The sequence below is a fragment of the Typopeltis vanoorti genome, chromosome 25 (assembly GCF_054136105.1).
Source record: "Typopeltis vanoorti isolate ZY-2024b chromosome 25, IOZ_Tvanoo_1.0, whole genome shotgun sequence".
Lineage (NCBI taxonomy): Eukaryota > Metazoa > Arthropoda > Arachnida > Uropygi > Thelyphonidae > Typopeltis > Typopeltis vanoorti.
In genome coordinates this window covers 5,059,862-5,073,837 of record NC_143573.1, presented here as the reverse complement: position 1 = coordinate 5,073,837, position 13,976 = coordinate 5,059,862, and the positions used below count along the sequence as shown (strand labels likewise).

General features: G+C 32.7%; 1 protein-coding gene across 1 annotated transcript in view; it reads right to left on the bottom strand.

The window, feature by feature from the left end:
• Nucleotides 1–2,636: 2,636 nt before the first annotated feature.
• Nucleotides 2,637–13,976, bottom strand: part of Cndp2 (Cytosolic non-specific dipeptidase 2) — a 327,834-nt gene continuing 316,494 nt past the window's right edge. The window contains exon 16 of the mRNA XM_090414788.1: nt 2,637–2,963. Coding sequence (XP_090270914.1) covers nt 2,916–2,963 — 48 coding nt within the window. The 3' untranslated portion in view covers nt 2,637–2,915. The remainder of the gene's footprint in view (nt 2,964–13,976) is intronic.

Below are 13,976 nucleotides of genomic sequence, written 5' to 3'. Positions count from 1 at the left end.
TTTAATTTCTTTAACAATTCGATAGAGATCTATTCAGGACCTGGTGTTTTACCTCCATAGAATATTCTATTTCTTCACCATGCATATTTTGTATATTTGGTGTCTGTGTGACCAGAGTCAAACAGTTCTTTTCCATATTCTTTCCATCTTTTTATGATATATTGTGTTTCTAGTAATATTTTTCCATTTTGATCTTTATAGTTGAAATTTTTCTTTTTACTTGTCAGAGTTTGGATTTCTTTACTATTGTGTTTGTTGTCCAATTACTCTATTTCTTTCCATTTTTCATTTAGCCACTTGTCTTTAAGCCTTCCTGGATTTATTTTTATCATCTTACTGAGTATTTTATACTATTGTGTATTTTTCTTTTTTCATCTTTCATTCATAACTTCTAATATTGATTCTGTTATCCAGAGTTTTTTCTTATTGTATTTAATTTTTGGAATAATCTCATTTGCTGTCTCATATATTGCACTTCTAAATTTTGACCATCTTTTTTCAATCTTCTCCATGTTGCTATGTGATCTAATTTTTTCCTAATTTCTGAGTTAAACACCATTATGTTGTCAAGTCAAATCTTTAAGTATGATTGTTTTTAGAAATGTTTTCTAGTTTAATCTTTAAAGTAGACACAACAAGGTTGATGTTGGTTATATTATTTTTGTATCTATTATTTATCACTATAAAATCTATTTGATTTCTTATAGAGTTATCAGGGTTTATCCAAGTATATCGTCTGTGCTTTGGATTTTGAAAGTATTCATTATGCGTAGGTTGTTTTGAATGCAGAATTCTATCAATCTCTCACCTCTTATTTCTTTTGCCCAATCCAAATTTTCTTCCCCTTCTCTAACCTTTGCATTCAAGTCACCCATCACTGTGAGTATCTCATTTAACATCTACAGATTTTTGTAAGTTATTATAAAATATCTTCTATTTCTTCATCATAGTGAGTCATCGTAGGAGCATAAATCTGAATAATAATGATGTTAAAAGACTTTGCAGCTAATTTAATAAGTATCATTCTTTCATTTATGGGCCATAGCCCCATTACAGATTTAAAGATACCGTTCTTAATCATGAAACCGACTCCATATTCATGCTTCTCTCTGTCAGAATACAGAAATGTAAAGCTATCTTTATCTAGTTTTCCTGAGTTACAGCATCCGGTTTCAGTAATTCCCATAACATCAACATTAAGTCTTTTTATTACCTATATAAGGTTGTCAAAATTCTCTAGTTTATATAATGTTCTCACATTCCAAGTTCCTTTCAAGACTATTTCTTGTTCTCAAATAAGAAATATCAGATGCTGACCTTCCTTTTGGATTTAAGTTGCCATCATCATGGAGTGCATTTGCAGTGCTCGTTTTACTCATAGTTCCAGTGTCTTCTTCCCTGTAATTATTGACAGCTTGGGACATTGCAGGGGTCACAACTTTTAAAGTATAACTTGTAAGATATTTCCATTTCTCCATGGTCGACTATAGGAGTAACATAGCGAGCCTCCAGTCTCTTCCATGTCTGCAATAGCCAGCTAACTTGGCTCAAAGTGCCAGCCATTGATCTGTATTCAGATTCTTCCAGCTGCTAGTTATTTCACATTGGCACTGATATATGAATTCTTCTGCCAATGATGAAACAGATGTCATTGCAGTCCTAACATCTTCACCAGAAACCCCTTTAGTCAGCCATTTTTCACAGTTCTCTGTAAGCTATCAACATTTACCATATCAGCCTGAGGCACATAAAGTCCCCACCATGCTTCATCTTACAAAGCAATCCTCTACTTTATGCTGCTTCCATTCTCCACAATGTGGACACGGGGTTGGACTTTGGAGTCAATTCTCACTATCACAAATATCCTATAAATTTTCAATAATGATAATAGTTGACTACATTTCTAAGCAGTACTTACATATAAAGTTATCATTACCTTTGCCACTTTCTTCCAACTTCATAAGGTTGGCATAATCTTGACTCTGACAATTATCACATACAGTCAAGACCAGACTTTCTGCTCCAATTTTAACTCTTCACAAATGCCCATGCCAAAAGTTGAACAAAATCAAAAATTATGGAACTAGTTCAGAGCACTTAAGTTTACATAATCAATGCACAATATAATTTTGTTGCTACAAATGCTATGATTAAAATAAAAACAATTTGACAAGTTTTAATAGAGACAATGAATATTAAATTTCATCCAATCAGCATGGAATTAATATCAATTTTAATTTTAAATATAAAACTTTCATGAGCGAATAACTTAAGCACTACTCATTCTAGCTGTAGAAATAATATACAACTTAAATTCCAGTGAATGACTGGGGCACCAAAATATTAATACTACTAGAAACAGATTATTTTCAAAAATACAGTCAACTCTCACCATACAGTCCAACAATATGAGAGAAGGTTAATCATAGTGAATTTCTGTTAAATTCATTCTAAGAACAATGTAGATGGTTTGACTTTGGCCAGAATTTTTCTAAGGCACTAGTAACATTTCAGGATTTGAAAGATTTAGAGGATATTTCCAAGAATTAACACCACTGGTGTGCGTGTGTCAGAACCAAAAAAATATCACAATGTATGGATGATACGTCAACATATCAGTCAATAAAACCAAACACTTCTATTTAGAAGCAGTTTATTTTCATAAATTTGTACATCCATAACCTGAAAAATGGCACCAGGTTCACAAGTACAATTTACATATAGAACAATTTCCTTTTTTATATAAAAAAAGAAAGTTTTCTTGCCTTCATTAAACTCTTATAAAACCATCACCATGATCATAAAAAACCGTTTGCAATTATATAACTTTTCATGATACACTACCTCAAAATGTCATTTAAACTGGTATAAAAATCAATCCTGGATCCCAGCAGGCAGTTGCAAATGCAAGAACTTCATGGCAGTTTTGATACCTCATACATGTAAGCAGCAAGGACCTTAGTCTGCAAGATGTGTTGAAAAACTAGTTCAGTTCTGAAGTGTAGTGCATGGAGCTCATATTAACATGAGCAATTTAATAAAGAAGTTTCTACAAGAGGGTTAATGGTTATTAATAACTTGACACAGGCATTAAATATGTGTTCCTTGTAATAACAATTTATTCTTGTTATTACACACAAGAATACATTATGCTACATTCATATAAATAAATACATAAATGACCTGTCACTCATAAATTGTTTAGAATTACTATTTTAAAATATAGACATAGGGATTTATCATTTTCAATCTTCTGACTGACTAGCCATGATAAAAGAATGTCTGGAAAGTCGACAATTATTCTTATTAGATCCATTTTTTTACTTTATGAACAGCTTATTCAGGAATGCTATTTGGTTATAAGAGCATTAAATGATAACCGTGAATATAATAAGAAATATGTATACAAAACTAAATAAGCACAAAAATATAAATCCAACAGGTCAGTAGTTCCCAAAAGTGTGGTGTTATATCCAAGGATAGGTGAAAGGTCTCAATGGATATAAAGCACTTTTCAAAAATTATTTATTTTATTTTTATTTATTATTATTTTTTTTGTGTGCTTTTGTCACTGTATAGTTACATAAAAGCATGTCTATTCTATAATTAATTTTTCAATAGCTAAAAATCTAAAAGAAGTTTTAAGTAAAATACATCTTTTTGCATATATCAACTGACCTCCATTAGGGCAACATTTGGTTGACAGAATAATAGCATTCCAGTCACAAGGTACAAACTGCTTGCATTAAAAATTTAAATTCAGATAGTTTGAACCATGCAGTTGGAACTCTCTGTTAAATTTCATTCATCTCATTAAGTTTTTTTTTTTTTATTACTGAAAATTTAAATTTCATATTTGTTTCTACTGTACATCTATAGGAAAGGTACCACAGGAATGGAAAGAATGTATGATAATTCCATTGTCAAGGGTATGCAAAAACATGTCCAACTACCAACCTATCAGTATTTCTGGAGTGTTGGTGACTTGAGAGAGGTTAATAAGAGCTTACAGATACAGGTTGACAGACAAGCTAATACTCTGCAAAGAACAGCATGAGTTTACTAAAGGGAGGGCATGTTATGTTATGGCTGAATTGGATAAAGGGAGTGGATACACTGATACTGTTACTTTGCTGAGGAATTTGATAGGATACCACATGAAAGGCTGTTGCATGGTTTAATATAGGACTGGGATATAATTATATTATATTATTATTATAATATTATTATATGACACCTATAGGGAGTCCAAAGACTCATTGAGGGAGGGCACCTACTCTACAACTCTCTCCACCACTCAATCCAACTGCAACTACACCAACGCCATCTACCGCCACTACTACAGTATTTCCACAGAAACCACAAACATCCATGCCCACGGCAGGATTCGAACCTGCAGCCTTTTGGCTGGAGACAGACACGCTAACCATTAGGCCGACATATAAACTATTGACTTGTTTCTACTGATGGATAGGTATCAGAAAGTGGTGTAGGGTGGCTGTGAAGCTAAAAGATTTAAAGTGAACAGTGGTGTTTCCACAAGAATCAATCCTTGGCCCACTGTTGTTCAATCAATACATTCATGATACTGAGAATGACCTGACAAGATATGTTCAATTATTTGCTGGTGATGTAAAAGGCAGGGATGCGGATACCCAGCACTTACAGAATAATTTAAATAACCTGTAGCAGTGGGCAAATGATAATGGCTATCAATTTAGTGTGAGTAAGTGCAAAGTTATGCATTTTGGTGTGATAACATTACCAATAGCGCATATATATATATATATATATATATATATATATATATATTGGTAGGATTATGTTTACAAGAAACTGATGAAGCTAGTGATCTTGGGAATTATGATGGATAGAAAACTGAAGTTCAAAGGTAAAACTGCAAATACAATTTAAAAGATAATTGTGATGTCGAAATTAACATTGGCACATAGAAAGTAATTTGGACTGTTTATAAGGCCTTGATACAACTTCACCTGGACTACTGTATAAAGATTTGGTCTCCTGGGTTTGAAGGAAATGGAGAAGGGTGGCAAAGATGATATTGAGACTGTGGAATGTAAATTACAAGGATGGGCTACAGATACTGGTGAAGTGGTGGGTGCATCTAATGTGAATGACTTTAAGAGAAGGTGTGGGTGATCTACAGCCTTCCTTGGCTTCCAGGCCTGGAGGTCTCTGATAGTAATACTGGATTCATATAATTAAAATTGTATTTCTTCTTAAGTATTCTGCAATTGAGCAGGTTTTTCTCTTAGTAGCAAAAACTTTTCTTCCACTCTCTTCTGTTCTGAGCCTTCTCTTTCAAGGCTGTGTACCTGTCTCCATTCAGCATGTCATCTAGCATTGTTTTCCTTACTCTTCCTCTGGGTCTTTCCCCATCTGTTTTTCCTTCGATGGCATCTCTGATGATTCAATTTCCTCTCAGAATATGTCCGATCCAGTTTCCCTTTCTTCTTTTTATCCTCTTTAACAGAGTTCTTTCTTCTATCTTTTAAGACCTCTTCATTAGTCATTTTATCTGTCCATTTGATTTTTTCCATCCTTCTCCAAATCCACATCTCAAAGCTTTCCAAAATCTTAATTTCTTCTTTCTTCAATGTCCAAGTTTCAGCTGATTAGAGGGCAACATTCCACACAACATTTCATTAATCTTTTCTTTAGGTTTCTGTCCATTTTACTTCTGAATAAATTCCATTTTCTATTAAAGGCATTTCTTCCCATTGCTATTCTTGCTTTTATGTTCTTTTACATCTTCCATCACTGCTAATCACACTTCCTAGATATTTAAATGTCTTTACTTGATTCAATTTTCCCCCATTTATTCTGATATCCATATTAGCCTCTTTCCTTGCTATTTTCATTACCTTGGTTTTTCTTATGTTAATTTTCATTCCATAATTGATACAGGATTCCAGTAATCTGTTCAACAGATGTCCTGTTTCAGTATTTGATAATAATGCCTTGTCACCTGTGTACTGTATTGCAAATATCTGTCTACCTCCAATCTTTATTCCTTCTTCTTAATTCTCCAGTGCTTCTTTTAACATTGCTTCAGAATACATGTTAAACAAAACTGGTGACAGAGAACAGCCTTGTCTTACTTCTCATCCAATGATATATGATTCTGTTGTACCATATATGTCTCTCACCATGGCAGTTTGTCCCATATATAGTGAAATAATTAGCCTTCTGCCTTGACAATCTATACCAATCTTTTCCATCACTTCCAACATCTTATCCCATTTTACAAAGTCAAAAGCTTTATCAAAAATTGGACTGTTAAGAATAACAAGGTTATTCTTAACAGTCTAATCGCATCTCTTGTTATCCTACCCTTCCTGAAACCAAACTGATCTTCTCCAAGAAATTCTTCCACCTTAGATGCAATTCTCCATGTTAGGATTCTCTTAAGTATTTTTGATGTATGGGAAATGACTCATTGTTCTAAAAAATCCTTGCAATTCACTGCATTACTTTTCTTTGGTATAGGTATAAATATTAAGATCATAAAATCTTTTGGTAATTATCCTTTGTTATAAATTAAATTTATTATTTTGGTTATTTCTTCAGTTCCTTTCTTCTGAAGTTGTTTCAGGAATTCTGCAGGTATTTCATCTATTCCTTCTGCCTTTCCACATTTTAGTTCTTTCATGGCGATTTCTACTACTGTCTTCAAAATCTATGGGCCTAGATCATCTTCATTTACCTTCTTTATATCTTCTAATGGCAACTCATTTTGTCTATTTTCCTTGTCATATAGATCTTCAATGTATTCTTTCCATCTTATTATGATTTTATCATCTTCAGTAAGGATTTTCCCATTCTTATTTTCTATGCCTCTAGCTCGAATTCCATTCTCGTGATTCATGCTTTTTGGTTTTTCGTACAAAAGATGATACCTTCCCACTCTCTCACAAGTTGCCATTTCGTCACATTGTTTTTTAAGCCAATCTTCTCTACTTCTTTCTGCCTCCCTTCTCAATCTGTCATTCATGGTTCTATATTGTATTTTCCCTTCAGGGATGTCTTCATTTTTCCATTTTCTTCTTTCTTCCATTAGAGAAATCATCTCATTGGTTATCCAAAGGTTTTTTTTTTTTTTATTCTTTTACATCTTATATATCCAATTTCTTCTTCTGCAATCTTCTTTATTTTCTCTTTAACTTGTTCCCATTTCTTTTCTGGATCTTCAGTTTTGACAAAACTTGTTTCCTCTAATTCTTTCTCCAATCTATTTCCAAATCCCTTGGTATTTTTTAATTTCTCTAAGTTCCATTTTTTCCTTCTCATAGTTTCTTTTACCTTCTTTAGTGTTTCACAGTTATTTCTATGAATAGTAGGTTGTGGTCAGAGTAAATATCAGCTCCAGGATATGTGCATGCATTTTTTACACTATTCTTGTATCTTTGCTTTAATGTAATCAATTTGATACCTTTCTGTATCTTCTGGTTTTTTTTCCATGTGTATAGTCTTCTCTTGGATTTTTTAAACCAAGTATTTGTAAATATTAGCTTATTTTCTTTACAGAATTCCACTAACCTTTCCCCTTTGTCATTTCTATTACCTAGTCTGTATCTTCCTAATACACTCCCATCCTCTTCTTTTCCCACAACTCCATTCCAGTCTCCCATTATAATCATATAGTCTTTTCTTTTTTCTTCCTTAATTAGTTCTTGTAATTGTTCGCACATTTTCTCTATTTCCTCATCTGAATGGTCACTTGTTGGCATATATATATACCTGCATTACTGTTATGTCCACCGGTTCAGCCTTCAATTTTACCACCATAATCCTGTCATTCAGACATTTTATGCTAACGATGCTCTTTGCTGTTCATTTATTAAAATCAAGTGCAACTCCCTTTTCCTTTTTATCTCCACCTGAGTAAATTACTCTTACTTTGTCACTATAAAAATCACCTATTCCTTTCCATTCTGACTTCACAGAGCCCTAGGATATCAATTTTTCCTTTGTCCATTTCTTGTTTGAGATTTTCTAATTTTCCACATCTGTTCATTGTTCTCACATTTCATGTTGCAATTTTGATTCTCTGATGATCTTTCATTTTCAGTTTGTTTATAGCTTGTTTTAAGTCACTTTTAGAGATTTAATCGGGAGGAACATCAGCCCTTTGAAGTGTCCTTATTTCCCGATATTGTATCCATTCCAATGTGCACCTTCTTTTCCTCTCTGTGCCAAGAGATGCCACCTTGGTTTGCAGGGCTGGTAGGTGCCCCTTATAATGTCTATCCATTGCTACTAAAATTTTCTAGGAATATTAGTAGAGTGGTTTCCAGTTGCCTTCTCTGGTAGCTGCCCCTTATAAGTTCTATCCATTGCTACTAAAATTTTCTAGGGATATTAGTAGAGTGGTTTCCTGTTACCTTCTCCACCACAGTACACCAGCAAGTACTAGTAGAGCTGCTGCCCTCTACCAGCTAGAGTAGAAGTTGGGAAAAGGAGAGAGACCCTCGGCCCTCGAGTACTCTAATACCCTCTGGGTCAAAGTAAGCAACAGTCAGCCAAGTGAAGCCATACAGGAAAGAATATAGAAGGAACCTGACACAAGTAAGTGGAAGCAATGTCAGGCAGAGCTCAGGATCCCGTGGCCGCTAACTGCGTACTCCCAAGATGGGAGCCTCTAAGGAAAAAATTGTATTTAATAATTTTAAAAAATTGTTTCACATGCTCATAATTTTTTATAATTCAAATTTAAACAAAAAACTTAATAGTTATTCAAACATAAATAATTATAACTTCTTAATGGGTATGTTGATTTTTTTTCAACCAAAAAAACGAATGTAACAAAAATAACTAACACTGGGTTTATAAGTTGTAATAGTTATTTAATTAAACCTACTAGTTTTGCCACACAAGCTAGTGGCTTTGTCTTTTTTTTTTTTAAACAATAACTTTATTACAGACGTTTCCAATATGCTCCTTTTGCCTATTTCTAAACTTCTAGATGTTTTCCCTATGCTAGGCCACAAGGACCCGGAATGTCCTTGTGGCCTTACTTAGATAGGGAATTATAAACTCCCGGATGCTTATTGAAAGGGCTGGTAGTCCTTATGTGAATGTAACAGAGTTCATACAGTCGCAATGGGTTTGAAGGCCACTCTTATGTCATGAGATTTCAGGAGATTGGCAATTTTTAGAGAAAGTTTGCCAATATAAGGGATGGAAACCAAGGCTCTGCAGTGAATGTTAGCTGACCAATAGTTGAAGAGAATGTAATTCTTCTTTTAGTGTTCCTTCATCTCTTATAATAGAGATCGCCCTCTTTTTCAGTGTATGTACAATACCTAATTTTTGTGATATATGATGCAACGAAGAGAAACAGATAACGACCTGTACGAATGGGCTTATGGTATACATTAAGAGAGTTGCCTCCTTCTGCTTTTTTCGAAATTAGAATGTCTAGGAAAGGAAATTTTCCTTCATTTTCAAGTTCTAAATTGAATTTGATTTTATGGTGGAAGGTGTTAAAGAAAATAGTGTAACTCAGCCACACTGTGTTTCCATGTTTCAACACAAGCTTGTTATTATACTGATTAGTAACAAAATGAGTTTCATGAATAAAAAAAATTTTTTTTGTGATTCAACTATTCTTTTCTCACTGGATTTCCATTATCTTCTATTTCTATTCTTCATAATTTTCCAGCATGTACTAATCGATTGAAAATTTACCAAACAATGTACCAAAGCAATTTTAAAATACCTCACACAAAAATCTTATATACAATTTTTAAAAACTACTTAGTTTTCCAATGTTATCCATAATCTGCTATCGTACATGGTAATAAATCAATTCCAGGTAAACAAAATTATTAACATGCTTCTGGAGCACATATCAGAAAGGTTTTAAGAGAGATTTCATTCAAAAGAAATAGATATATACATACATTCATTAAACAAAAAAAAACAGACTAAAATTTTAGACCAGAATGCCTGGACATTTTGTTTGATTACATCCAATACCAAATTAATAACAGTAATCAACTGAAGCATGTCACATTAAAAAATGGAATGCTTTGACCAATCCCCATTAAAATGCTGTATACATATTCTCTGTTCAGACTACAATGCAATCCAAGTTTGAAAAGTCAGCTATCAACTTATCAAAGTATATTCCCACCTCTAAATGAAATTGCTGTATTAACATGTTCACTGCCATGCTACTTTGGCATAGTTTGTTCCTGTACGCAAAGCAATTTCACTTCTTCAAGGTCAGTAGGGGTAATCTCGTTGCCGGCAGTAAGCATCATACAAGTATACTCGTAGCTGGCTTGTGGAGCTCATATACCAATTACGAGTATACTCGTAGTTGGCAGCAAACATGTTAAACAAAAAACTGAACTTCAATGTCCTGCTAAAGATATGTCCCATGCAAAGACATTATTACTGAAACCCAAGCTAAACTAGAACCAATCATTATTATTATTAATAGATCTCCAGGGAGCCAGGAACTCGAACAAGGGAGGCTATACTATTCATTAAGCAGTCATTTTCATTGAAATTAATATCATCAATAGTAAAATAAAAATGCAGCCTAACCTTCCACCCATTCCAAGAAAGTCCTAATATTGTTAAAAAGAAATCTGGATGGTCATAAAAAAAATAATAATAAATAAATAAAATTGATTATTGTAAACTAAAGGAAGGAGTCTTGAGAACACTATAAAAAAATCTAACAATCCAATTCCCAACCTTATAAAATGGACAGATAACATATAGATTGAATTAAAAAAAACCAAGATCATCATCTTCCTCCATGGATTTTAGTGCCAAGTGGCCTGTTCCAGTCTCATGCCAATGCTTTCTTGGTCTTCCAATTCTTTTTCCATTTATTTTATATCCATATAGTATTTCTGGCAGTTTGCTATTGTCCATTCCATTTAGATGTTCTAACTATTTTTGTTTATATTTACTTATATAATAAAGTTGGTTTATACAGAACATTATGTGGTCTGATTCTGGTAGTTTTTTTTTTTTTTTTTTTACCAAGGATGGCATAATAAATATATTATTTATTATGCCATTTACTTTAACAAAATTTGATATTTTAATGTCTATCTTTTTCATCTTCATATGATAAGTGACATCCCAAGTATTTCAAAGTATTTTTTAAAGATAGATATATTTTATTGTTCATCATTTTACTTCTTATTGGATTTTCTCCCTTGAAAGCCATTATTTTTGTCTTTACTTTTGATATTTTTATATTAGATTGTTCTGAAATATATTTAATGATTTTACTGATCACGGTAAATCATCTTCTGATGTAGCTAATACATATAATATACATATACTATATATATATAATATAATATATAATACATATAATATATATATTAAAAAGCAGAGGTGATAGAGCACATCCTTGCCCTACTCCTCTTGACATGTCTTTCCATTCTGATATTTGTCCTACTTTGACTACTATTTTAATTCCATAAGAACTGGTATGGTATTTTTCGATTGGTTAATATTCTAAATAACTTCTCAATGAAGGTCATGTGTGTTTCTTTTTAAAATTCTCTCCGGTTTTCAATTAATATTTTTAGAGTGAAAATTGAGTCTATGCAAGATCTGCCTTTTTGAAATTCATTCTGTTCTTCTAGTAGTTTATCCTCAAGAATACTGTTTAGTTTCTCTTAATATTCCTGCATATATTTTGTGCCCTCCATTTAGCAGACTAATTCCCCTATAGTTGCTGCAGTAAAAAAACTAAGATAAAATATATAAATCAATAATAATAATAAAAAAAACCTAAATCTCAGACTTCACATTTCCCACATATTTTCAGACAGGTTAAAATTCATGAAGCTTACCCTATATGCTCCATAATTTCATATAAAGATATTACTATATCACTTCTATAAAAATATGTAGTAAAATTATTAAAACCTTTAATAACATTGAAATTCATGATAAAAAAATACCAATGATCTTTTCAGTCACATTAATTCATCTTTATCCTGAAATGACAACTTAACTTCCCTAGATGTGGCAGCACTATATGATACTTTTTCAGATTCAATAATAATATCCACATTCACACCTTTGGACTCTCACTGGGCCAAAGCATCAGTGGCCAATTAGCCAAATTATTTTTGGCACATTCAGAATCTAGTATATTAATGCCATCTTAAGTGATGGTTAAAAACAGTTCACTACAATGAATATTAAGCTGTGCACTAATAAACGCTGAACAAAGTTCACAACTACAATATCATCATCTTGATACTGTAGTGACCTTTATCTATGAACATAACCTATATTCTCTCTCCTCCCAAACTCATTCAATAAAGACATATGATATACCTAATGGTAACCCATTCCATGTGCTCAACAGATGAACCTGAATCTCACATACTGTCCCTAACAACACCTATAGTCAGCTTTTCAATATGACCCTTCACTCTCCCAAGTTTTATCTTGCCCGATCACAAACTAAATTTTGCTTATATGCACAATTCCATGGGCCAGATAATGCATTCTAGCAGATAATATAGATAATATCACACCTTGGATACCTGCTACTATAAATTTTGCTCTAGATAATTTTTTCCCCCTGAACCAAAATGACCCTATCTGAGCAAAATAGACCAGTTATGGTCTCATTAGAGCCTTGTAACATGGGAGAATAACATAAGTTAGTTATGTGCAATTATCTGATACAATGACATCAATTACCATATTAGCAATGCAGTTCCTAAAGTTTAGGGTTGCAGTGGGCAGAGTTAAAGTCTCTAGCATTATTGACTACCTGCAGCAAATTCCTATTAATATAATACTCTGCTAGCAATGTCAGTGTGAAATACATAATCTTAACCACACAACAGTGACCTGTCATTCAATGCCATTTTCTTGTATTTAGCCTGTTCAAGTCAACCTGCAGGTATTCTATTCAGCTGTGTTCATTATCACTCTCCCACAACTTAGCATAATAACTGAATAATACATTCTAGACCAACATCCTTTAATTCTGGCCAGCCCAGGTGCATGAAAAATATTTTGGGTGCAAGTTTCCAGACTCTGACTGAAATGTGTGTGGCAGCGTGTAATCACAATAGTGAGTCACCAGCCACAAACTTTTAATTGCTATGCTTAAAATTCGTAACATCTTTTGTTAAAAAGATCTTGTACATTATATGCTAAATAATTCTATAAAAGTAACTTAAATGCTTCAAATACTGCACTACAAGCTGTTTATAAACAAGTTGTGTCACATTTACAGTTGCTCAAATTTAAATGAATTTTAAAGTGCAACATTAATACTTCTCATATTAATATTGTCCCTTTTTTTTCCATCTAACTATAACCTGTAAAGTTGCAAGCAATCAATTTGCTTAAATTCACATAGCTACAAAAATTCATGACTGTACTTGTCTAGATAGTACTCTCTCTAAATAAACATGCCTCTGCAACTTGTTCAGAGACATGTTTGTTCACCCACAAAGCACAGGCTAGAAGTAACTAACTAACTGTATTTAGTTAAAATGGGTTAGAGTAATATTGAAATGGAGGCATTGGAGAAACTATTAAATAACATAAGTGACAAGTATGATTTATCATATTCATTTTTATAGTACATTCAAAAATTGACTGTAAATTACAAATATTTGAAAGCAAAAATTTGTGCATGCAGTTACTAGGCATGTGCATTCCCTTCTTGATGTGTGTGTGTGTGAAAAATAAGATCTGACAATATTGGAGTCATAACAGTTATATTAATTTGAAGAAAAACTGTCAATAGGAAATATAGTAATGAAATAACCTTTTAATGTAATAACCTCTTTCTCCCCCAAGGGTACATATCAGGAATTTGATTGTGATCATCCTCAGATGAAAGAAAAAAAATTTTTTTTTTGCATTTTTCCTGGAATTAATTATATTTTTATTTGGTCAATTCACAGAATTCTTATAATTTTGTAGGGTTTTAAATGAATAAC